Source organism: Aquarana catesbeiana, linkage group LG07 (assembly GCF_042186555.1).
Source record: "Aquarana catesbeiana isolate 2022-GZ linkage group LG07, ASM4218655v1, whole genome shotgun sequence".
Classification (NCBI taxonomy): Eukaryota; Metazoa; Chordata; class Amphibia; order Anura; family Ranidae; genus Aquarana; species Aquarana catesbeiana.
Window position 1 is genome coordinate 17,587,634 of NC_133330.1, and position 25,163 is coordinate 17,612,796.

Below are 25,163 nucleotides of genomic sequence, written 5' to 3' on the forward strand. Positions count from 1 at the left end.
TGAGCCTTCTGTTCTGCTATCTGGGTGAGGTTTGAGCCATCTGTGCTGAGGATTTGGCAAAGTCTGAGCCTAATGTACTGAGGGCTAGGTGAGGTCTGGACCTTCTATACTGGGGCTGTGTGAGATCTAAGCCTTCTGTGCTCATACTGTATCTGGGTGAAATTTGATACTTCTGTACAGTGGGTTGGGTACGGTCTGAGCCCTTTGTGCTGAGGGCTGGGTGAGGTCTGAGTCCTCCCTACTGGAGGTTTAGTGATGTTTGAGCCTTCTGTACTGATGCTGTATCTGTGTGAAATCTGACCCTTCTGCATGGGGGGTTTGTTGGGTTTAGTCTGAGCCTTCCGTACAGAGGGTTGGGTTTGTCTGAGCCTTCTGTACAGAGGGTTGGGTTTTGTCTGAGTCTTCTGTACAGAGGGTTGGGTTTTGTCTGAGCCTTCTGTGCTGATGCTGTACCTGGGGGAAATCTGACCTTTCTGTGCAGAGGGCTGGATTAGGTCTGATCCTTCTGTGTTGAGGGCTAGGTGAGGTATGATCCTTCTGTGTTGAGGGCTGGGTTAGGTCTGATCCTTCTGTGTTGATGGCTAGGTGAGGTATGATCCTTCTGTGTTGAGGGCTGGGTGAGGTCTGATCCTTCTGTGCTGAGGGCTGGGTGAGATCTGATCCTTCTGTGCAGAGGGAAGCTCACATATTGAAAGCCTTCTCATGGAAGTTCATTCTTTGAATATAGAAGGTTATCTCAGTTTAAAATACATTCTGTCAGGTTTAAGATTGGAGGGCTCATTTGCTGCTTCCTGCTCTGCCTGTCTCCTTTTCCTGCTCTGCCTGTCTCCTCTTCCTGCCCTGCCTGCCTCCCCTTCTGCTCTGCTGCCCTCCTCCCTACTCATCTGCTTCCTCTACCTACCCCGCATGCCCCTCTTCCTGCCTGCTTCACTCTTCCTGCCCTGCCTGCCCTCTCTCCCTACTCTCTCTTCCTGTCCTGCTTGCCACCTCTTTCCCGCCCTGCCTGCACCGTGCCTACCTCCCCTTCCTGCCCTCTCTCCCTACTCTCTCTTCCTGCCCCTCTTCCTGTCCTACTTGCCACATCTTCCCGCCTTTCCTGCACAATGCCTGCCTCCTCTTGCCGCCCTCCTGACACCTTTTTTTCTGTCTTGCCTCCCCCTCTATCCCTACTATTTCTTCCTGCTCCCTATTTCTGTGCTGCCTGGCTGTTCTCTCTTTCTGCCCTGGATGTCTGCTCTTCCTTCCCTGTCTGCACCCTGACTGCCTATTCTTCCTGCCCTGCCTGCTTGCCTCCTCTTCCTGTCCCGCTTGCCCCTTTTACTGCCTTGAATGCTCCCTCTTCCTAACCTGCATGCTTCATTTTCCTGCCCTGTTTTTGCCTCCTCCTTCTGCCCTGCCTGCCTCCTCTTCCTTTACTGCCTTCCCCTCTTCCTGCCCTGTCTGCTCCCTCCTGCCCTGCCTGCCTGCCTCCCTTTCCTGCTATGTCCGCCTCCTCTTCCTGCCCTGCATTCCTCCTCTTCCTGCCCTGTCTGCTCCGTCCTTCTGCCCTGCCTGCCTCCTTTTCCTGCCCTGCCTGCCTCCTCTTCCTGACATGTTTTCCTCCCATTTTTCATGATGGAACTCTAAGAAGTTATAGATTTTGCGGGATTGACACCTTGTAATAAAGTAACATTGAGAGATCATATTGATCTCTGGGAACTCGCAGCCTGGACTCCTCTGATAAGAGCAGCGCACCTGCACTGCAGCCTCCCAGACAATATATCTGTTATCAGGACAGGAAACGTCTCTCTCCCCATCTCACTGCTGGAAATATTTCCAATGAGAAAATGCCAGAATCATTGCTTGGCTTCTCAGGTCCACGGTGGAATGTACACAAGCAACGTTTAAAAATAATTTTCAAGCCAACCAATGCACTTACCTGAAATCTGCTTGAATTATGAAATCAGGCTCGCAGTGGGAGGGTCTGCTTGGCGTGTGGCATGTAGGTGGGCTTACAGGAGGCAGGGGCTCAGGGTATGAGGCAGGGTAGTAACATGCAGAATTGCAGACTCTGAAAAGTGGTGTTACCCTCCTTCCACTCAGTCCAGAGAATATGCGTGTTTTCTGTGCGTTTCCTCCATGTGCTTAGCAGTAACAGTGAAGGTTCCCTGAGATGAACAGTGTCATGACTGACTATTCTTCTTCATGTTTCAGCGCCCCCGGCAGGCTGGAGAACTCCGGACGTCTGGCCACACAGACCTCGGGTCCGCAGACCTTCCGACATGCGCCTTCAAGCACCCCCGAGAGCACAAAGGAACCGAGAAGCCATGCGTCGCCATCCCACACGGCGTCCGACGTCTCCCGGAGGACCCTGCAGGTGGACAACAAGGGCCACTGGACAGGGAGGTCCCCTTCAGCTTCTCCGGACAGGGGCACCACCCCCACCTCTCCCTACTCTGTGCCGCAAATCGCTCCGTTACCCAGCAGCACTGCCTGCCCTATATGCAACACCACAGATCTCACCTCGTCCCCCAATCAGCCAAACTTCAACACCTGCACCCAATGTCACAACGAGGTGTGCAACCAGTGCGGCTTCAACCCCAACCCTCACCTGACTGAGGTAGGTCTGCCTTCCTATCTGCCTGTCTATATTTTTGTCTGTCTTCCTTTCTATCTATTTGTCCTCTTGCTTGCTTTTGTGCCTATCTGACTGTCTATATTCTTGCTTTTTTATCTGTCTATTCCCCTGTCTGACTCTGTTTTTTTCCCTGTCTGACTGTCTGTTTTTTCCCTGTTTGCCTGCCTGTCTTCCTGCCTGTTTGCCTACCTGTCTCTCTGCCTGTCTCTCTGCCTGTCTATCTATCTGTCTGTCTATAAAAAACTCAGTCAGCTTTCACTATTATCAGACTTGATATACTCTTAAAGTCACAGTCCAAAAAATGTCCTTCCAAAGCATTTCTAACTTTCCCAAGTCCAATGTAGACCAGGCAACTTCAGCGATGTCCCCTTTGATTGTAGTTCCTTTGTACTATTTCTCACGTGCCAGCGAAAAAATCTTGAAAGAGAAAAATGTTATATAGTATAGTACGTTTAATCCATCTAATGTAAAAAAATATATACTGTGTTTACATCAAACAAATCTCCATTGAATCCAAATGTGTTCATATATACACTATATTGTCAAAAGTATTGGGACGCCTGCCTTTACACACACACATGAAATTTAATGGCATCCCAGTCTTAGTCCGTAGGGTTCAATATTGAGTTGGCCCACCCTTTGCAGCTTTAACAGCTTCAGCTCTTCTGGGAAGGCCGTCCACAAGGTTTAGGAGTGTGTCTATGGGAATGTTTGACCATTCTTCCAGAAGCGCATTTGTGAGGTCAGGCCTTGATGTTGGATGAGAAGGCCTGGCTCGTAGTCTCCGCTCTTATTCATCCCATAGGTGTTCTATCGGGTTGAGGTCAGAACACAGCGGTAATATTTGTAATGTCCTTGCCTTGAGCCTGCGTTGACCAGCTCAGATCACCTCATTAGGTGCGAACGAACCCCCTGACCGGCGGAGGATGAAGTACGCAGTGCGTGGCGAGGAAAGAGTCGATGCTGAGATGGAAACCGGCCGCGCTCCACATTTTAATGAGGTATAAAAGTCTTCGGCATGTGCTGGGCAGTTTTTCCTGCAGATAGCTTCCTGCGCACGTCATTAACATCTAGCGAGACGCTGTGAAATGAGCTCTAACAGAGGGATAAAGTGCCGCGGCTTTTCTTAGTGCCTCATTCAGATCCTTCTTGGTTTTCTTCTAGCACATTAAAACAGTCCTAGTGCAGGCATTAAATCCTACCATTCTGATAATGGCAGGGGTGTTGTGCGGGGGGGGGGGGGGGGGGGGGGCAGTCAGCCACGCTTATGGTGGTGGTTCTGACTTTACCCACCGCCTGGTGGACTACCCTGTGACATCATTGGCGGACCGTCATCTCCATCCATCCTGCACTTGGGAATGAGGAGCATAAGCACTTTCTGGGTTATTACCTTCATTGACTGAATTACACCCGGCATACAAGACAAGAGAAGTGGTACTGTGCAGAGTCCATACATACAGAATAAGAACAAATATCAAGAATTACACCCAGCATACAGGACAAGAGAAGTGGTACTGTGTAGATTCCATACATACAGTATAAGAACAGATACTGAGAATGGTATCTGATGTTGGGTCTTGTCAGTCTGATTGTAGTGTGGTGGTGAAAGTTGATCCTTGGTGTGAATAGAGAGTTCAGTGAAGTGGTCAGAGAGTCATTCAGGCGGAGTACAGTGATTCGAGGGATACAAAGCTTTTCACAGGCGGTTGTATTCAAGCAGAGCGGAGCGTGTGATCTTCATTCTATTTACTCTGCATCTCCGAGACGCTGATCTGTCTCCTGACACCGCGCACAATGTCTGCTCTGTACCGGGCCATGTCTGAGAAGGCCAGGAGGAAGTGGAGTTCGCTGCGTATCTGTGTTTATTCACTACCGAAAGAGAACACTTTTATTTCTGAGCGCCATATGGAAATATTGTACCAGAGCGGGGGCCAGCAAACTTTCCTCAAAAATTAGAAAACCATTGTGTCTGTGAGCAGTAGCACACTATAGTTTGTTTTTTAGTTTTTTTCACTCATAGACCTCATATCAACCCAATTCTTTTACCTTCTCACCTCAGATCAGCCCAATTCCTTCACATATCAGATCACCCCATCTCCTTCACATCTCAGATCAGCCCCAATTCGTTCACCTTCTCACGTCAGATCAGCCCTAATTCCTTCACATCTCAGATCACCCAATTTCATTCACCTTTACATCTCAGATCACAACAATTCCTTCACATTGTTACCTAAGATCAGCCCCAATTCCTTCACCTTCTCACTTCAGATCAGCCATAATTCCTTCACATCTCAGACCACCCAATTTCATTCACTTTCACATCTCAGATCTCCCCAATTCCTTCACCTTCACATATCAGATCACACCAATTCCTTCACCTTCACATCTCAGATCACTCCAATTCCTTCACCTTCTCATCTCAGATCAGCCCTAATTCCTTCACATACCAGATCACCCAATTTCATTCACCTTCACATCTCAGATCAGACCAATTCCTTCACCTTCACCTCTCAGATCAGACCAATTCTTTCACCTTCACATCTCAGATCAGACCAATTCCTTCACCTTCGCATCTCAGATCAACCAAATCCCTTCAGCTTCACATCTCAGATCAGACCAATTCCTTCACCTTCTCACCTCAGATCAGCTTTAATTCCTTCATATCTTAGATCACCCCAATCCCTTCACCTTCACATCTCAGATCAGACCAATTCTTTTACCTTCACATCTCAGATCAGGCCAATTCCTTCACCTTCACATCTCAGATCATTCCAATTCCTTCACATTCTCACCTCAGATCAGCCCTAATTCCTTCACATCCCAGATCACCCAACTTCATACACCTTTACATCTCATCAGACCAATTCCTTCACCTCTCAGATCAGACCAATTCCTTCACATCTCAGATCAACCAAATCCCTTCACCTTCACCTCTCAGATCAGACCAATTCCTTCACATCTCAGATCAACCAAATACCTTCACCTTCACATCTCAGATCAGACCAAATCCTTCACCTTCACCTCTCAGATCAGACCAATTCTTTCCCCTTCACATCTCAGATCAGACCAATTCCTTCACCTTCACATCTCAGATCAGACTAATTCTTTCACCTTCACATCCCAGATCTGACAAATTCCTTCACTTTCACCTCTCAGATCAGACCAATTCTTTCACCTTCACATCTCAGATCTGACCAATTCCTTCACCTTTACCTCTCAGAACAGACCAATTCTTTCACCTTTACATCTCAGATCAGACCAATTCCTTCACATCTCAGATCAACTAAATCCCTTTACCTTCACATCTCAGATCAGACCAATTCCTTCACCTTCTCACCTCAGATCAGCTCTAATTCCTTCATATCTCAGATCACCCCAAACCCTTCAACTTCACATCTCAGATCAGACCAATTCCTTTACCTTCACATCTCATATCAGCCCCATCTCATTCACCTTGACACCTCAGATAAACAATGGTTCCTGCACCTTCACACCTTAGATCTCTGCAATTTCATCACCGTCAGACTAGCCCTAATTCCTTCATTGTCACCCCTCAGATCATCCTAATTCCTGCACATTCACACCTAAAATCAGCCCAATTCTTGTACCTTCAGTTTAGATTACCCCAATTCTTGCACCACCAGACCCTTGAGCAGTCCCAATTTCTGCACCTTCAGACCTCAGATCATCCCAGTTCCTGCACCACCAGACCCTTGAGCAGTCCCAATTTCTGCACCTTCAGACCTCAGATCATCCCAATTCCTGCACCATCAGACCTTAGATCACCCCAGTTCCTGCACCATCAGACCAAGATCACCCCAAATCCTGCACCATCGAACCGCATATCACCCCAATTCCAGCACCTTCACACCTTAAATCACCCCAGATTCTGCATCATCAGATGATGCACTCTCACACCTCACTCATGATTTTTGCACCATCGGACTTTAGATCAGCTACAACTCCTGCATCCCCAGACCTCATATAGGCCACAATCTCTGCACCTTCACACTTTAGATCTTTCTTGCACCTATAGACCTCAGAGCAGCTCAAATTTCTGCACATTCACACCTCAGATCACCCCAATTTATGCACCTTAATACCTTAGACCAAACCCAATTCCTGCACTTTTACCCCCAGATTACCCCAATTCCTTAACCTTCAGACTGTTCCTTCATCTTAAGACCAGCCCTAATTCATTCACATTCAGACCTTAGATCAGCCCCAATTCCTGCACCTTCATACCTCAGGCTAGCTGCAATTCCTGCACCATCAGACCTCAGATCAGCCCAAATTCCAGCATCATCAGAGTTTAGATTAGCTTAATTCATTCACCTCCACAACTCAGGTCAGCCCCTTTTCCTGCAAAAGCATGACATTACAAAAAAAAGTCAGGCTCCCATTTCAAATAGCAACATTTCGGACCACGTCTAGCCTTTTATTAAGCTAGGAGGAAGCACACATCAGACCTCAGATCTGCCCCAGCTCCTGCACCTTCACAGTTCAGTTCACCCCCAGTACATGCATTCATGCACTTTAGACCTCAGATCTACCCTGATGCATGCACTTCAGACCTCAGATTATCCTCAAGGCACCCATGCACTTAAGACCTCAGGTCAACCCCAGTCCATACACTTCAGGGCTAAAATCAGCCTTAAAGCCCTGTACCTTTGGAAATGCGAGGTACTATAAAGAAACAAAAAACTAGGAAAAAAACACAAAATAACTCTCATAAATACACATTGGTATACAATTTCCCTTAGAAAACCAAAAAAATTCTTATTTTTTTCTGAAACTTTATTACAGATTTTTTGCATTAGAAGCACACATACTGTATCTGCACATTTACCACATCATGCCAGCGGTTTTCACTGATGTCAGGGTGGTGGGTGGGTCAGGCTAGTAATTGACAGTCTAGAGAGCTATTACTTATGATGATGACCATTTGGGATGTGCTGCTGCTGGGAATTAGCTGGGGATGGAGCTGAGAAGCAGAAAGTGCAGGGTCTGGAGGAGGGCTGGAGTCAGTTGCTGGAGTCTGCTGAATGCTGAGGTCGAGACAAGGGGTTGCAGAGAGAGGGGCAGGACCAGCAGGAGGAGTTCTGTCCAACTCTCTGATGATGATGATGACCATTGGGGATAGCAGAGCTTATATTAACTCAGCTTCATTGTGGTCCTCATTATGGTCGCCCTCAAAGGGTTGGTTGTATCTGTAAGACTAGATGTCCTGAGCAACCATCCCTTTACATCAGATGTTAAGAGTCCTCCACCCTCCCTTACATCACAGTGCACCCCGTTACCATGTGCTGATACAGCTGGGAATTAGGTGGGGGCAGAGCTGGGAAGCAGATAGTACAAGGTCTGGAGGAGGACCAGAGGAGGGCTGGAGTCAGTTGCTGCAGTCTGCTGAATGCTGAGGTGGAGACAAGTGATTGCCTGGGCTGCACAGAGAGGCGTAGGACCTGCAGGAGGAGTTCTGTCTTTCTCTCTGCTGCTGACTGCTGAGACGAGGGAGGTGGGGGTAGAGACAAGCCTCCCTTTGGCTGCATGAGGAGGGTGCCACAATTGCTGGAGAGGTCTGAGGGCCACATGAAATGGCCTGGTGGGCTGGATTCGGGCCACAGGCCTTGTGTTTGACATTCAGCATCTGTATGTTCACTGAGGAGCCAATGAGGAATCAGCTTTGCTCCTGGCCTGAATGATTGGCTCTGGGTGCTCTCCATGTGTTGACTATACATTTCTGGGCAGCGTATTCCTCCATAATTATGATCATTCATTATAAGGCCTTGCATCAGGGCATTTTAACACCATTTAGACATTGCCCAGATATACAGTACAGTATTGCACTCTGTATTTTATGAGTCACACACCGCTCTGGACATAACAGTCTAACGAGCAGATAACGAGGAGGTCACCCAGCAGAAGACCCTTTATTGAGGCATGCCAGGGAATATAGCGGCGCTTCTCAAATGTGGCAAATTTGCTTAGAGGGAAATGTAAAAAATCAGACGTTTTCCAACAACAGCGGTGCAGTGGAAAGGTGATGTGATTTACGCAGTTGCGCCCACTCGCATTGATTGTTCAGTGCAGACGTCAGCGCTAATTACTCCGTGCCCATGGAGAGTGGCGTTCAGTCAGAGCGGCTCCTCAGAGTTATCAATGAACATTGATTGTAATCTGGATGTGCCCAGGCAGGGAACTCCGATGCAACACAAATTTTGAGTGGAAAAGATGTCACGTGGATGACTAAGGCACATCGGGGGGCCGCTGAAATCTCTTTCACGTTTTGAGCAGGAACAATGGATGATTAGCCCTCACATGGCAGCATTAAATGCAAAGTCCCAAGCGTCCAGGGGCAAAACAAGAGAGATTTGTCCCTGGAAATGTCTTTGGTGTTTTACTTTAACCTTCTGTGTAATGAAATCTATTTTCCTTTGAATAATCTGCCTGTGTCCGCCTTGACATGTGCCAAGTGTGATGAATAAAATATTCATGTGGATATAAATAGTTACAGAATACAGCGATGGGATTGTCTTATATTACATGATTGGCCATCAGAACTGCGCAGCAGTCTAAAAGCACAGGGGAGGAGATGGATGCCTCTCATCAACACGTCCTTCTACTTCTGCATGCATTCTCCTCTATCAACTGCCATGATGTATGGGTCATGTGATAGCACAGACTGGCTGTACACTGGTAATGAAATTGGGGCCCATCCATAGATATTGAGTTCTGTTCATTGACATTTGCGTGTGTTCTTAAACATTATAGTTCTGCCAATAGACATTGGGGTCTTTCCAAGAATATTGGGGCTGTCCATAAATATTGGGGCTCTGTCTATAGACATTGGGGCCCATTCATAGACATTGAGATCAATCCACAGACATTAGGGAGTGCCCATGGACGTTGGTGTCTGTCCATTGACATTGGAATCTCTTCATAGACATTGGGGTCTGTCCCTCAACATTGGGCTCCATCAATAGGTATCAGGGTCTGTCTATAGATGTTGAATCTGTTTATAATCCTTGCACTGCTTCCATAAACATTGGGGTCTGTCCATTGACATTGGGGGTCTGTCCATCAACATTGGGGGTCCATCCATAGATGTCGGCGTAAGTCTGTTTATAATCATTGCGCTGCTTCCTTAAACATTGGGGCCTGCCTATAGACATTGGGTCTGTCCATAAACATTGAGGTCTGTCCATCAACATTGGGGTTTATCCATAGATGTTGGGGTTTGTCTATAGATGTTGAGTCTCTTTATAATCATTGCGCTGCTTCCATAAGCATTGGGGTCTTCCTCTAAGCATTGGGTCTGTCCATAAACATTGGGGTCTGTCCTTAACACTGGGGGTCATCCATAAATATCGGGTTCTGTCTATAGACGTCAAGTCTGTCCATAAACATTGTTGTTCATCCATAGATGTTGGGGTTTGTCTATAGCTGTTGAGCCTGTTTATAATCATTGCGCTGCTTCCATAAACATTGGGTCTGCCTATAGATATTGGGTCTGTCCATAAACATTGTGGTTCATCCATAGATGTCAAGGTCTGTCTGTAGATGTTGAGTGTTTATAACCATTGCGCTGCTTCCGTAAACATTGGGGTCTGCCTATAGACAATGGGTCTGTCCATAAACATTGGGGTCTGCCTATAGACAATGGGTCTGTCCATAAACATTGGGGTCTGTCTATAGACAATGGGTCTGTCCATAAACATTGGGGTCTGTCTATCAACATTGGGGTCTGTCTATCAACATTGGGGTCCATCAATAGCTATTGGGGTCTGTCTATAGATGTTTAGTCTGTTTATAATCATTGCGGTGCTTCCGTAAACGTTGGGGTCTGCCTATAGGCATTGGGTCTGTCCATAAACATTGGGGTCTTTCCAACATTGGAGTTCATCCATAGATATTGGGGTTTGTCTAAAGCTGTTGAGTCTGTTTATAAACATCATTACAGTAAAAAGGATAACTGCGCTGACCCTAAATGATATATATATATATATATATATATATATATATATATATCTTACCACATATCTAAAACAGTGAATAATATTCATCAATAATCCAACAATAATTAATCATAAAATCAATCAAGTGCGTATTTAGTGAACTAAAATAATATAGGGAAAATAATTCATTAAAACTTCAAAACTCAATTAAAACTTTAATACAAATTTAATAAAACTGTCAAAACCCCTTTTTTATAATGTATTGATTTTTGACAGTTTTATTAAATTTGTATTAAAGTTTTAATGATTTGTAAAGTATGATATATGCTGAGATTGTAAGGTCCTTCCAGCCATCCCTTTGGGGCGAGTATACATTTAATGCACAACAATATAGATAAGGAACAGATGAGCACTAACTGGGGCATTAAGTTCTGGTTTTATAGGAAAAGGAGATATGGGGAAAGGAGGAAACTATTAGATCTAAGAAAAGACATAGAACACCAGTAATTAAGATGGCGGTAAATGTACTTCCGGTTTTGTGGCGAATTGATTGGCCAATTAATCGGCAGTAAGGGCATTAATACCTAAACTAAGATGGTGGCTCTAGCTTCCTGAAGATGCATGATTGGATGCAAAATGCGTAGAGGCTTCTGGGTAATGCCGACGTCACTTCCTGTCCCAACCCGCACCATATCGAGGCTTGGATCGCACGCCGATCCTGGGAGAAGGAACGCCGCATGTTAGCCCCAAAAGTATCACTGGAAATACTCAGTGCAGATCTATAGGTACTATATTCGTGAGTGAAAATCTTTTACATCTATTTTATTGAGGGAATAAAGCATAATATGTTGCGCAATGATGGCTGTTTGCTTTCTATGAGATCCTGAGATCAACCAATGTGGAGATGCATGGAGTGATTGATGACTGGCAGATATATTTATATGAGTGGAGTGGTTAACCCAGGCATAAATCAAAGGGGTCTTTTTATTTTGTTTCTGGTCAGTGTTCATTTTAGAAGGTGGTGGTGTCTCACGAATTGGTGGAAGTTTTCCAATCACGGATGTGGATTTGTGCACGTGGGATTCGGATAACATGTTCTTGAAGAGGAATACTGGGACTGTCCTTTTGTTAAACAAATGATTTTCATTTATTCACCAATATTTTATATTAAGGAAAAAATAATTTTCCCTCTATTATTGTAGTTCACTAAATATGCACTTGATTGATTTTGTGATTAACTATTGATGGATTATTGATGAATACTATTCACTGTTTTAGATATGTGGTAAGATATATATATATATATATATATATATATATATATATATATATATATATATATATATATATATAAAATTTAGGGTCATTGCAGTTATCCATTTTACTGTAATATTGTTCTCCTCACATTATTGGTGGTGTATCTATGACCACAGCAGATCCGCTACTTAAAGACACATTTCCACATTTTTATAGATTTATATTTTTGCGCCCATAACACACATTTCATATTTCATGTTTATAAACATTGCTCTGCTTCCGTAAACATTGGGGTCTGCCTATAAACATGTGTAATCTGAGCCGCCATCTTGCAGTCAACATTGGGGTTCATCCATAGTTATTGGGGTTTGTCTAAAGCTGTTGAGCTCTTTATAAACATTGCTCTGCTTCCGTAAGCATTGGGGTCTGCCTATAGACATTGGGTCTTACCATAAACACTGAGGTGTGTTCACTGACATTGGAGTTCATCCATAGATTTCGGGGTCTGTCCATAGATGTTGAGTCTGTTTTTAATCATTGTGCTGTTTCCGTAAGCATTGGGGCCTGCCTATAGACATTGGGTCTGTCCATTGACATTGGGATCTATCCATAGACATTGAGATCTATCCATAAACATTGGGATCTGTCCATTGACATTGGGATCTATCCATAGTCATTGAGATCTATCCATAAACATTGGGATCTGTCCATTGACATTGGGAGCTATCCATAAACATTGGGATCTGTCCATTGACATTGGGATCTATCCATAAACGTTGGGATCTGTCCATTGACATTGGGATCTATCCATAGACATTGGGATCTATCCATTAACATTGGGATCTGTCCATTGACATTGGGAGCTATCCATAAACATTGGGATCTGTCCACTGACATTGGGATCTATCCATATACATTGGGATCTATCCATTAACATTGGGATCTGTCCATTGACATTGGGATCTATCCATAAACATTGGGATCTATCCATAGACATTGGGATCTATCCATAGACATTGGGATCTATCCATAAACATTGGGATCTATCCATAGACATTGGGATCTATCCATTGACATTGGGATCTATCCATAAACATTGGGATCTATCCATAGACATTGGGAGCTATCCATAAACATTGGGATCTATCCATAGACATTGGGAGCTATCCATAAACATTGGGATCTATCCATAAATATCGGGATCTGTCCATTGACGTTGGGGTCTATTCGTTGACATTGAGATCATCCAGCTATAGGAAACACACTTCCAACACAGATCTAATTTCCCGCTATGCATCTTTAGGACGCATCACAAGCTCGTTATCAGTGCGTTTCCGTACAGTTCTGTTAGCTGCGGTTACTCCTGCTGATCTGCAGATATTCCCCAATCCTTAAGGCTGGGTCCACACTGCCGTGCGGAGGGGTCTGGTGCGTACCTGTTCTCCGTTTCGGAGATGAATCAGGCTCGAATTTTTGGCTGTAGTCGGACCTGAAACGGACCAGAAGATGCACAGGACTCTTCTGTGAACCTGTGGGAACCTGCATGTCTCCTGACATGCAAATTGCAATGCAGGGAAACCCACATATAATTGGCACAGTGCGAACCCAGCCTCAAACTCATAACTACAAAACCTCCTGCACAGACAGCGGACATCTATTGTGTGTACTGACACAGAATTCTATTTTCAGAAGTCTGACATTGCAGCCAGATGTAGGAAACAGCAAGCAGCGTGTATGGGGGCGAGATCTCGGAGGTCAGGGGCAGTTAATGACTTATGAGGAAATCCATGGTGTAAACTCCCTCCGATATATAGTCTTATTATGTGTTTTGTGATTGACAGGTGCTCTTTAGTGTGCCGTGCACGGTGAGGATATGGGGCCAGGCCATGGGACACACTGGGGTTCATAAATTGGAGAGTGCAAAATCTGGTGCAGCTGTGCATGGTAGCCAATCAGCTTCTAACTTCAGCTTGTTCAATTAAGCATTGACTAAAAAAACCTGGAAGCTGATTGGCTACCATGCACAGCTGCACCAGATTTTGTACGCTCCAGTTTTAGTAAGCGAACCCCACTGAGTTGTCATATGAGGTTTGTGTGGGTGACGACATTGCAGGGTCTGGTGGTACATGGATTATTACATGATGGTAAATGAGCCTTCTCAGGTCTAGCGGGAATGGAATTTCTGTAAATGGAAATGTGTAATCTGAGCCACCATCTTGCAGTCTTTCTGCAGCACTTATTGATGTGACATTGCGGATATCTGTGGTTATCCATGTTCATGATGACATGGTAACCTTCTGCTGTATTTGGGGCTGTCACATTGGACAGTCATTGTGACCGCATAGTATTAGCCGGGGGGTTATTGGTTATAGTGATCTGTTACAAACTTGCATCTAGCGGAAACCACATAAAAGATTACAGGGGGTTAACCAGCCGCATTACACCGAAATAATGAAATCTGGAGACTTTCACGGCCTTTACTACTGTTCTTAGTGCCCCAGATGGAACTGATTGCCTCCTGAATTCCATATTTATCTCTCTTCAGATGGGCAGTAATTTTAACTGTGAGATTTCCCTGCAGTAGTTTGTGTCTCTGCCCCTCCCACAATGGTGAGATTTACTGCAGTAGTTTGTGTCTTTGCCCCTCCCACAATGGTGAGATTTACTGCAGTAGTTTGTGTCTTTGCCCCTCCCACAATGAGGGATTTCCTGCAGTAGATTGTATCTCTGCCTCTCCCACAACGGTGAGATTTTCTCCAGTAGTTTGTGTCTCTGCCCCTCCCACAATGGTGCGATTTCCTGCAGTAGTTTGTGTCTCTGCCCCTCCCACAATGGAGATATTTCCCTGCAGTAGTTTGTGTCTCTGCCCCTCCCACAATGGTGAGATTTCCCTGCAGTAGTTTTGTGTCTCTGCCCCTCCCACAATGGTGAGATTTCCCTGCAGTAGTTTGTGTCTCTGCCCCTCCCACAATGATGAGGTTTTCCTGCCGTAGTTTGTGTCTCTGCCCCTCCCACAATGATGAGGTTTTCCTGCAGTAGTTTGTGTCTCTGCCCCTCCCACAATGGAGATATTTCCCTGCAGTAGTTTGTGTCTCTGCCCCTCCCACAATGGTGAGATTTCCCTGCAGTAGTTTGTGTCTCTGCCCCTCCCACAATGGTGAGATTTCCCTGCAGTAGTTTGTGTCTCTGCCCCTCCCACAATGGTGAGATTTCCCTGCAGTAGTTTATGTCTCTGCCCCTCCCACAATTATGGAATTTCCCTGCAGTAGTTTGTGTCTCTGCCCCTCCCACAATGGTGAGGTTTCCCTGCAGTAGTTTATGTCTCTGCCCCTCCCACAATTATGGGATTTCCCACAGTAGTTTGTGTCTCTGCTCCTCCCACATTGGTGAGATTTCCTGCAGTAGTTTGTGTCTCCACCCCTCCCACAATGGAGACATTTTCTGCAGTAGTTTGTGTCTCTGCCCCTCCCATAATGGTGAGATTTCCTGCAGTAGTTTGTGTCTCTGCCCCTCCCACAATGGTGAGATTTCCTGCAGTAGTTTGTGTCTCTGCCCCTCCCACAATGGTGAGATTTCCCCTCAGTAGTTTGTGTCTCTGCCCCACCCACAATGCTGAGATTTGCTGCAGTAGTTTATGTCTCTGCCCCTTCCACAATGGTGAGATTTCCTGCAGTAGTTTGTGTCTCTGCCCCTCCCACAATGCTATGTTTGGTGCTACTCGCAGTGACTGTACAGTTCTTAGCACTACGCTGTATTCTGGGATAATGTGATGTCATAGCTGTGACCAGTGTGGCCAAATTCTACCTATGACTTCATAGACCTGTTCTATTTGTCCTGCTTATCATACCGCGGTGTGTGAGAGATGCTGATTATCCCGTAAACTGTATTATATGTCAATATTTGTGGCGGCGCGGGGTGTCCCGGGGATTCCAATAATCACAAGCCTTCTTCTTTCCACACAGCCTCTTTAATTAACTTAATTCAGACATGATTGTGTCACAGAGAGTCTCCCGGGGGGCAAATATTTCATTTATCAACAGAATGTGGCTGAGTGTTCAGAGGAGAGCGGAGCAGAGAGGAATAGCACACCGGAAGGGCGTCAGTGCGTCTCCCCGCTCCGCACCGGAACCTGATCCCCTTCTCCAGCTTATTTTCCTTCACCCCCTTATTCTGCCCCCCCTTTCATCTCCTCCCCTCTCTCTCTCCCTTCCTTCGTCACCCCCCCATTTTTCTTCCTTCTGCCCCCCCTACTCCCCCCCCATACTTCTCTCTCTCCATAGTGCTCAATATTTTGGGAAGGGACGGCAGACTAAGACTCCCTGGCCAATCGGGTCTTAGAACCCGCTTTCTCATTGGCCGGGAGGAGAAGCAGGAAGACATTAGCAAATATTAATTCGCTATTGTCACACAACTGGGTTGGCTCAGGGCACAGTGCTCTGCGCCCCGAGCCCACCCTTTTTTTAAAGCCAATTAGAGCCTTAGGCTCCAATCATGTGCTTCTAAAGAGAAAAAAACCCCATTGAAATCCATGCGTCCGGCTCCCTGGGTCAGGCGCGCGGGGTGGCGCCCCTGCGCCCCTAATAGAGCGGCCACTACTGGTTAAAGGGTCAGTTCACCTTTACTGAAAAACTTCCTATGCGGGTAAGGGGTGCCTGTAGATTTAAACACACTGTGCAGCTCTGGCTAAAGTTGGATAATGGAGGTATAAAGCGAAGACCCGGCAACTCGTCCTTCCGAAAAAGTCACTTTATCGAGTGGAGCATAAAAGTACAGTGGCTTACGCGTTTCGCCAATAAGCCTTAATCATACCATTGGCTATGATTTGGCAATAAGCCTTAACCACTTGCCCTCCGGAATGTTTACCCCTCTTCATGACCAGGCCATTTTTTGCGATGCGGCACTGCGGTACCCAAATAAAATGTATGTCCTATTTTCCCCACAAATAGAGCTTTCTTTTGGTGGCATTTGATCACCTTTTGCAGTTTTTATTTTTTGCGCTATAAACAAAAAAACAATATTTTTTACTTTCTATAATAATTTCTATAATACATATCCAATAAAAAAAAAAATTAAAAGATCAAATGTCTTCATCAGTTTAGGCCAAAATGTATTCTGCTACACATTTTTGGTAAACAAAAAGGCAATAAGCGTATATTGATTGGTTTGCGCAAAAGTTATATAGTTCCTTATAGGAAACTTTGAAATAATTTTCAGGTGTTGGGGAACCCCTGCAAAAATCAATTCACTGGGGTCAGTGGGAAAAATATCGCTTACACTGATAGTCAGTGGGAGGAAAGCCCCTTTTAAAGTAGTGGTCAGAATGATAGCTAAAAAGATCACTGGTGGCTTGCTTCTGACTGAGCCAAGTGGCGTTGGGTCCGGAACCATGTAGACTCTATAAACAATGGAGATCAATCAGCCACAGCTCAAGAAAGTAGCAAACCGGTGGAAACCTGGTTGAGAATAGCTGGTATAGATTGTTTTGTCAGAATATCATTGTTGTCTTTGGGCCTGTCATGTTTTCTGTAAATGAGAAGGACCTGATGTTCTCCTGGTAAAAGACAGGTCAACAAAAGCTTCCACTAGAACAGGAAAGACGTATGGAAGGCCCTCAGGTTCCACCGTTACATTCAGGGACCCCATTTCAGCCTTCAGTCCCTGCTAGTTGCTGCTCTCTTTCGCCCACAATCATCCTCTCTGACAGGCTCAGTAGGAAGCATAGAATGGATCCTCAGACTTGAAAGGTGGCTAACTCTTCTGTGTTCTCTCCACAGGTGAAAGAATGGCTGTGCCTGAACTGCCAGATGCAGAGGGCTCTGGGGATGGATATGAAAACGGCAACAAGATCAAAGAGTCAGCAGCAACTGCACTCTCCTCTGTCTCCTTCTCAGTCTCCAGCCAAACAAGCGAAACCTCCAACCCTGTCCCAGTCGCTTCATCAGCTACCGCTGTCCCATTCCCCACCGCAGCCCCAATCGCAGCCTCCTTCCCAGCCTCAACTGCAGCACCATATGCAACCCCAAAAGCTTCAGCAGCCGCAAACCCCACCGCAGCAACGCACTCAGCCGCACTCTCAGCAACAGGGGCCGCCGCCAGCTCAGTCCCATGATCCCATTCTCAGCAATCTTCAGCAAAAGCCCCCCTATTCACAACAAGTACAGCAAAAGCCACATGCGCAGAGTATCCCACTCTCCCAAACCCAACAACAAATGCACCACAAGCCCCAAACTGCACACAAGTCCCAGATGAGAAGTGTGTCGGAAACTTCTCTGGGGACCATGCCGATGGATAGCCTTCACAGTTCAGCTATGTCAAGTCAGCAAGGAAAACCTCAACCTACCCACCCAAGAGAACAAACCAACCAAGGACATCCAAAACCGACTGTCCCCCAGGACGTTCAGAGGAGTTCTCAACAACCTCAGATGAAACCATCACCGGCAGAGCAGAGAAAAACTCCAGGAAGTTCTCCAGCAAAAACCCCTGCTCCTTCCTCCCACGGGCCCCAGGATCAAAGTCAGGAGGGGCTCACTGGTAAACTGTTTGGCTTTGGAGCCTCCCTCCTGAACCAGGCAAGCACACTCATCTCTGTCCCTGAAACCACCCCGCAGAGCCAGGCGTCCCCAAGCAAAGTGTCTCCAAAAATTGTCTTCAGTGATGCCAGCAAGGACATTGGCACGAAAGGCCAGGGACCAGCTTCTGCCATACCTAGCAGAACAGAGAGCTCCCCTCTTCACAAGTCGGGGAAGATTGACCATGTCAAGCCAAAGGAAGTGCCGAAAGTCATGTGCCCATTGTGTAAAACAGAACTTAACGTGGGATCCGCTGAGCCCGCCAATTACAACAGCTGCACGTCGTGTAAAAAACAAGTGTGCAATATGTGTGGCTTCAACCCAACTCCTCACCTGCTGGAGGTAGGATCCCACTTATTTATTCCAGTCAATGCTTATGTTATGCCATGTTTGTGTAATCAGATGAATTCAGGGGGCGGTAACTTCCTTCTTTAAATGCTAGATGCCTGGCTGCTATGCTTATTTTCTGGCTCCAATTTTTCTAATCACTGACCTGGAACAAGTATGAAGCTTAGGAAAGTTGGAGAAAAGTCAGAATTTCTTATCTACAGATTTGTTCCAGGTTAGTGAATCAAATTTAATTCAGTGGGTCATTGATAACCATCATTGATATTCTCCATGTGTCTTAGAAGGATTGGGTCATGACAACCAGGCATCTAACATTTTCAGAGGTCAGAAATGATGTTCTCCATGTTTCTTTAGGGGATAGAGGGTCATCATTACAACGAGGCAAATATTATTTTCAGGGGTCAACAATGACATCCTCCATGTTTCTTTAGAGGATTGAGGGTCAGCATGACAACTATCCAACTAATATTTTCAGAGGTCAGTTATGACATCCTTCATGTTTCTTTAGAGGATTGAGGGTCATCATGACAACTATCCAACTAATATTTTCAGAGGTCAGTAATGATGTCCTCCGTGTTTCTTTAGAAGATTGAGGGTCATCATGACAGCTATCCAACTAATATTTTCAGAGGTCAGTAATGATGTCCTCCGTGTTTCTTTAGAAGATTGAGGGTCAGCATGACAACGAGCCAACTAATATTTTCAGAGGTCAGCTTTGTGCCAGTGCGCGGACATTTAAGATGAAATCTATTAAAATCTGCACCAGGGACGGAACCTACAATGAATGAAAAGTGTCCCTTGTGCTGATGGCTGCTGTGTTTGCTGAAATCTGTGTACTCTGTGATTAACTACTTGAAGACCAGACCTTTTCTGGCACTTTTTGTTTACAAGGTTAAATCAGTATTTTTTGCTAGAAAATTTACTTATAACCCCCAAATATTATATATAGAGACCCTAGGGAATAAAATGGCAATCATTGCAATTTTTTATGTCACACGGTATTTGCACAGTGGTTTTTCAAGCGCAATTACTGTATATACTCGAGTATAAGCCGACTTTTTCAGCACATTTTTTATGCTGAAAAAGCCCCCCTTGGCTTATACTCGAGTGAGGATCTCCCACTGTGTCATGCAGCCTTAACTGTTCAGCAGCCGTCCACTGTAACAAAGCCCGGCCTCCTCCTCATCCGTGATAGACTGAACACTGAACACTGATGCAATGCTGGGAAACTGAATCAGTGTTCCGTCTATCACGGATGAGGAGGAGGCAGGGCTTTGTTACAGTGGATGGCCGCCGAACTAAGACTGCAGTTGCATGACAGCGGGAGACACCCGCTGTTTGTAATCAAAGGTACAGGTGGGCACAGTGAGGCTGCAGATGGGCACAGTGAGGCTGCAGATGGGCACAGTGAGGCTGCTAATGGGCACAGTGAGGCTGCAGATGGGCACAGTGAGGCTGCTAATGGGCACAGTGAGGCTGCAAATGGGCACAGTGAGGATGCTGATGGGCATTGTTTACCAGTAGCTGCTGCATTTCCAACCCTAGGCTTATACTCGAGTCAATATGTTTTCCTAGTTTTATGTGGTAAAATTAGGTACCTCGGCTTATATTCGTGTCGGCTTATACTCGAGTATATACAGTATTTTGGGAACCAATATATTTTAATAAATTGTAAAAAAATACAAAACACCATATATACCCCAATTTTTTTGTATACGGTGAAAGATGATTTAAAATTGTGCATGCTCGTGGAATGGTGACAAACTGCGATACTTAAAAATCTCCATTGGCGTTGATTTAAATGCTTTTACAGGTTACCTGTTTAGAGTTACAGAGGTGGTCTAGCTGTAGAATATTGCTCTCGCTCTAACGTTAGTGGCGATACCTCACATGTATGGTGCGAACACCGTTTACATGTGTGTGCGCGACTTACGTATGCGTTCTCTTTAGCGCAAAAGCACAGAGGGATCGGGGTGTTTAAAAAAAAAAAAATCTTATTTATTTTTTACTCTTGCACTGTCCCATTTTTTTTGTGATCACTTTTATTCCAATTACAAGAAATGTAAACATCCCTTGTAATAGAAATAAGGATGAAAGGTCCTCTTTATGGAGAGATATGGGGTCAAAAAGACCCCCAAATCTCTTCTTTACCTTTGAAAGCAAAAGATCAAAAAACATTTTTTTTCCATGTTTTGCTTAAAAAATAAATGTTTACTTCCAACCTGGAGTGAAAGTGACGTCACGATGTCGCTCCGGACCTCCAAGGCCATAGAGGCAATCAAAGAAGATCTAGTCTTTTACCTCCCCTGTGACCAGCCAGCCGTTGGTTGGTTTCTCAGAAATGGTAAGCCCGAGAGACACCGGTGAGTGGCGGGAGGAGGGGGATGTCGCCGCTCTCCCTCTCCTGTGTCCTCCCATCATTGGGGATATGGGAGAGTAAACAGGTTGATGCCTCACTGGGGTATTATATTCCTTTATTTTTGGCCTGCTTCTCGATCCTCAGTATGGGGTACAACATTTCGTGTTTTTTGGCTGTATGGCTGCCTGTCTAGCAGTTCCCCTGGCAGGGAGGGTGGTGCACTCAGTGTTTGGTCGCTGTGCATGGCGGTAGGGAAGGAGTGCAGTGCTTGGATCTGTACTGATAATCTATGAATTGTGCTTCCATTCAGAGAGTCACTGTGCTATAATTACTCTGCTCTTCTATTCATGCCATTGTCTCTGGCTGCCATGTGTAGGTGCTGCCGCCCAGCTCTTTGAAGTGGACAGGATGCATCCCGCTGGGCTGTCTTATGACGGAAGGGTAACTTCATTCACCTTCCCGGATTGCAGGGGTGGCAACGGCTAAGAAATCAGTTTTAATTCAAAGCACTCAGCAGAGATAATAAAACAAATTTGATTGCAGAAATTTGTATTCGTCTTCCTCCTCCGCACACAATCAGCAGATTGTCACCATCCGGGGCACAAATGAAGACTCAACAATCACACAGATTCTGCAGGAAAGGCTTCTGCCAAATCTCAAACAAACATTCAACAAAAGCTCTGAAAATACAAAGTCAGCCGCTATTATTAGGGTGCATCTGTACAGAACAATGGGGTGTCCTGGACCGCCTGGCAGTTGCAGCAATCAGAGTGAGAGGACACAAGGACTGATATAGATAATGATGGCTGTGGTCAGTTTACAGGGAACACAATAGGGGGTCACAGGGACTGGCCTTGATAATGATGGCTGTGGTCAGTCTACAGGAAAAACACCATACAGGGTCACAGGGACTGGCCTTGATAATGAAGGCTGTGGCCAGTCTACAGAGAACACCATAGGGGGTCACAGGGACTGGCCTTGATAATGATGGCTGTGGTCAGTCTACAGGGAACAAAATAGGGGGTCACATGGACTGGCCTTGATAATGATGGCTGTGGTCAGTGTACAGGGAACACAATAGGGGGTCTCAGGGACCGGCCTTAATAATGATGGCTGTGGTTAGTCTACAAGGAACACAATAGGAGGTCACAAGGACCGGCCTTGATAATGATGGCTGTGGTCAGTGTACAGGGAACACAATCGGGGGTCACATGGACTGGCCTTGATAATGATGGCTGTGGTCAGTCTACAAGGAACACAATGGGGGGTCACAAGGACCGGCCTTGATAATGATGGCTGTGGTCAGTCTACAGGGAACACAATAGGGGGTCACAGGGACTGGCCTTGATAATGATGGCTGTGGTCAGTCTATAAGGAACACAATAGGAGGTCACAAGGACAGGCCTTGATAATGATGGCTGTGGTCAGTGTACAGGGAACACAATCGGGGGTCACATGGACTGGCCTTGATAATGATGGCTGTGGTCAGTCTACAAGGAACACAATAGGAGGTCACAAGGACCGGCCTTGATAATGATGGCTGTGGTCAGTCTACAGGGAACACAATAGGGGGTCACAGGGACTGGCCTTGATAATGATGGCTGTGGTCAGTCTACAGGGAAAACAATAGGGGGTCAGAGGGACTGGCCTTGATAATGATGACTATGGTTAGTCTACAGGGAACACAATGGGGGGGTCACAGGGACTGGCATTGATAATAATGGCTGTGGTCAGTCTACATGGAACACAGTAGGGGGTCACAAGGACTGGCCTTGATAATGATGGCTGTGGTCAGTCTATCGGGAACACAACAGGGCGTCACAAGGACGGGCCTTGATAGTGATGGCTGTACTCAGTCAACAGGGAAGACGGTGGGGGGACACAGGGACTGTTATAGATAATGATGGCTGTGGTCAAAAAGCAGGGACCACAGTGGGAGGTCACAGGGGCCAGAATTAATAATTAAGGCTGTGGTCAGTCAGCAAGGACCACAGTGAGAGGTGACAGGGAATAGCAAAGCTAATGATGGTGGTGGTTAGTAAGCAGGGACCACAATGGCAGGATTCAAGGACCGGCATAGATAAAAATGGGTGTGGTCAGTCAGTATGGACCACACCTGGAGGTTACAGAGGCCAGAACTGATAATTAAAGCTGTGGTCAGTCAACAGTGCCCACATTTGGGGGGGGGGGGTCACAGGGACGGTCATTGATGGCAAATGTTAGGTGTGTGCAGGGTTGGTGGTGAGGGAATGGTAGGTATACTCAAGGTTGCTGGTGAGGGGATGGTAGGTGTATGCAGGGTTGGTGGTGAAGGGATGGTAGTTATATGTAGGGTTGGCTATGAGGGAATGGCAGGTATGTAAAGGATCGACGGTGGGGGGGAATGGTAGGTGTGCTCAGGGTTGGTGGTGAGGGAATGGTAGGAGTATGCAGGGTTGGTGGTGAAAGAATGGTAGGTGTGCTCAGGGGTTGGTGGTGAGGGGATGGCAGGTGTGCCCAGGGTTGGTGGTGAAGAAATGGTAGGATTTTTCAAGGTTACTGGTGAAGGAATGGTAGGTGTGTTCAGGGTTGGTGGTGAAGGAATGGTAGGTGTGTGTAGGGTTGGTGGTAAGGGAATGGTAGGTGTGCTCAGACTTGGGGATGAAGGAATGGTAAGTGTGCACAGGATTGGTGGTGAGGGAATGGTAGGTGTGCTCAGAGTTGGTGATGAAGGAATGGTAGGTGTGTGCAGGGTTGATGGTGAGGGAATGGTAGATGTGTTCAGGGTTGGTGGTGAGGGGATGGTAGTTGTGTACAGGGTTGGTGGTGAGGAGATGGTAGGTATGTACAGGATTGGCCCGTTGGCAAGTCCGCTCGTGTGTACGCGGCATTAGAGTGCGCAGGGTTAATGGTGAAGGAATGGTAAGTGTGTGCAGGATTGGTGGTGAGGGGATGGTAGGTGTATGCAGGGCTGTGGTTGAGGGGATGGTAGGTGTGCTTAGGGTTGGTGGTAAGGAAATGGTAGTTGTGCTCAGGGTTGGTGGTGAAGGAATGGTAGGTGTGTGCAGGGTTGTTGGTGAGGAGATGGTGGGTATGTACAGGATTGGTGGAGAGGGGATGGTAGGTGTATGCAGGGTTGGTGGTGAGAGAATGGTAGGTGTGCTCAGGGTTGGTGGTAAGGGAATGGTAGATGTCTGCAGGGTTGGTGGTGAGAAGATGGTAGGTATGTACAGGATTGGTGGAGAGGGGATGGTAGGTGTATGCAGGGTTGGTGATGAGAGAATGGTAGGTGTGCGCAGGGTTGGTGGTGAAGGGATGTTAGTTATGTGTAGGGTTGGCGATGAGGGGATGGTATGTATGTACAGGATTGGCAGCAAGAGGATGGTAGGTGTGCTCAGGCTTGGTGGTGAGGAGAGGGTAGGTGTGCTCAGGTTTGGCGGTGAGGTGATGGTAAGTGTGCTCAGGGTTGGTGGTAAGGGAATGGTAGGTGTGTGTAGGGTTGGTGGTGAGGGGGTGGTAGGTGTGCTCATGGTTGGTGGTAAGGGAATGGTAGGTGTGTGTAGGGTTGGTGGTGAGGGAATGGTAGATGTGCACAGGGTTGGTGGTGAAGGAATTGTAGGTGTGCGCAGGCTTAGTGGTGAGGGAATGGTAGGTGTGCTCAGGGTTGGTGGTGAGGGGATGGTAGGTATGCTCAGGGTTGGTGGTGAGGGGATGGTAGATGTGCACAGGGTTGGTGGTGAAGGAATTGTAGGTGTGTGCAGGGTTGGTGGTGAGAGGATGGTAGGTGTGCTCAGGGTTGGTGGTGAAGGAAGGGTAGGTGTGTGCAGGGTTGGTGGTGAGGGGATGGTAGGTGTGCTCAGGGTTGGTGGTGAAGGAAGGGTAGGTGTGTGCAGGGTTGGTGGTGAGGGGATGGTAGGTGTGCACAGGGTTGGTGGTGAAGGAATTGTAGGTGTGTGCAGGGTTGGTGGTGAGAGGATGGTAGGTGTGCTCAGGGTTGGTGGTGAAGGAAGGGTTGGTGTGTGCAGGGTTGGTGGTGAGGGGATGGTAGGTGTGCTCAGGGTTGGTGGTGAAGGAAGGGT

At 46.4% G+C, this 25,163-nt stretch overlaps 1 protein-coding gene across 1 annotated transcript in view; it reads left to right on the plus strand.

Moving 5' to 3' along the window:
* Positions 1 to 25,163, plus strand: part of BSN (bassoon presynaptic cytomatrix protein) — a 192,308-nt gene that overhangs the window by 46,606 nt on the left and 120,539 nt on the right. Inside the window, exons 2-3 of the mRNA XM_073591704.1 lie at positions 2,194 to 2,599; positions 17,604 to 18,740. Of these exons, the coding sequence (XP_073447805.1) occupies positions 2,194 to 2,599; positions 17,604 to 18,740 (1,543 nt within the window). The remainder of the gene's footprint in view (positions 1 to 2,193; positions 2,600 to 17,603; positions 18,741 to 25,163) is intronic.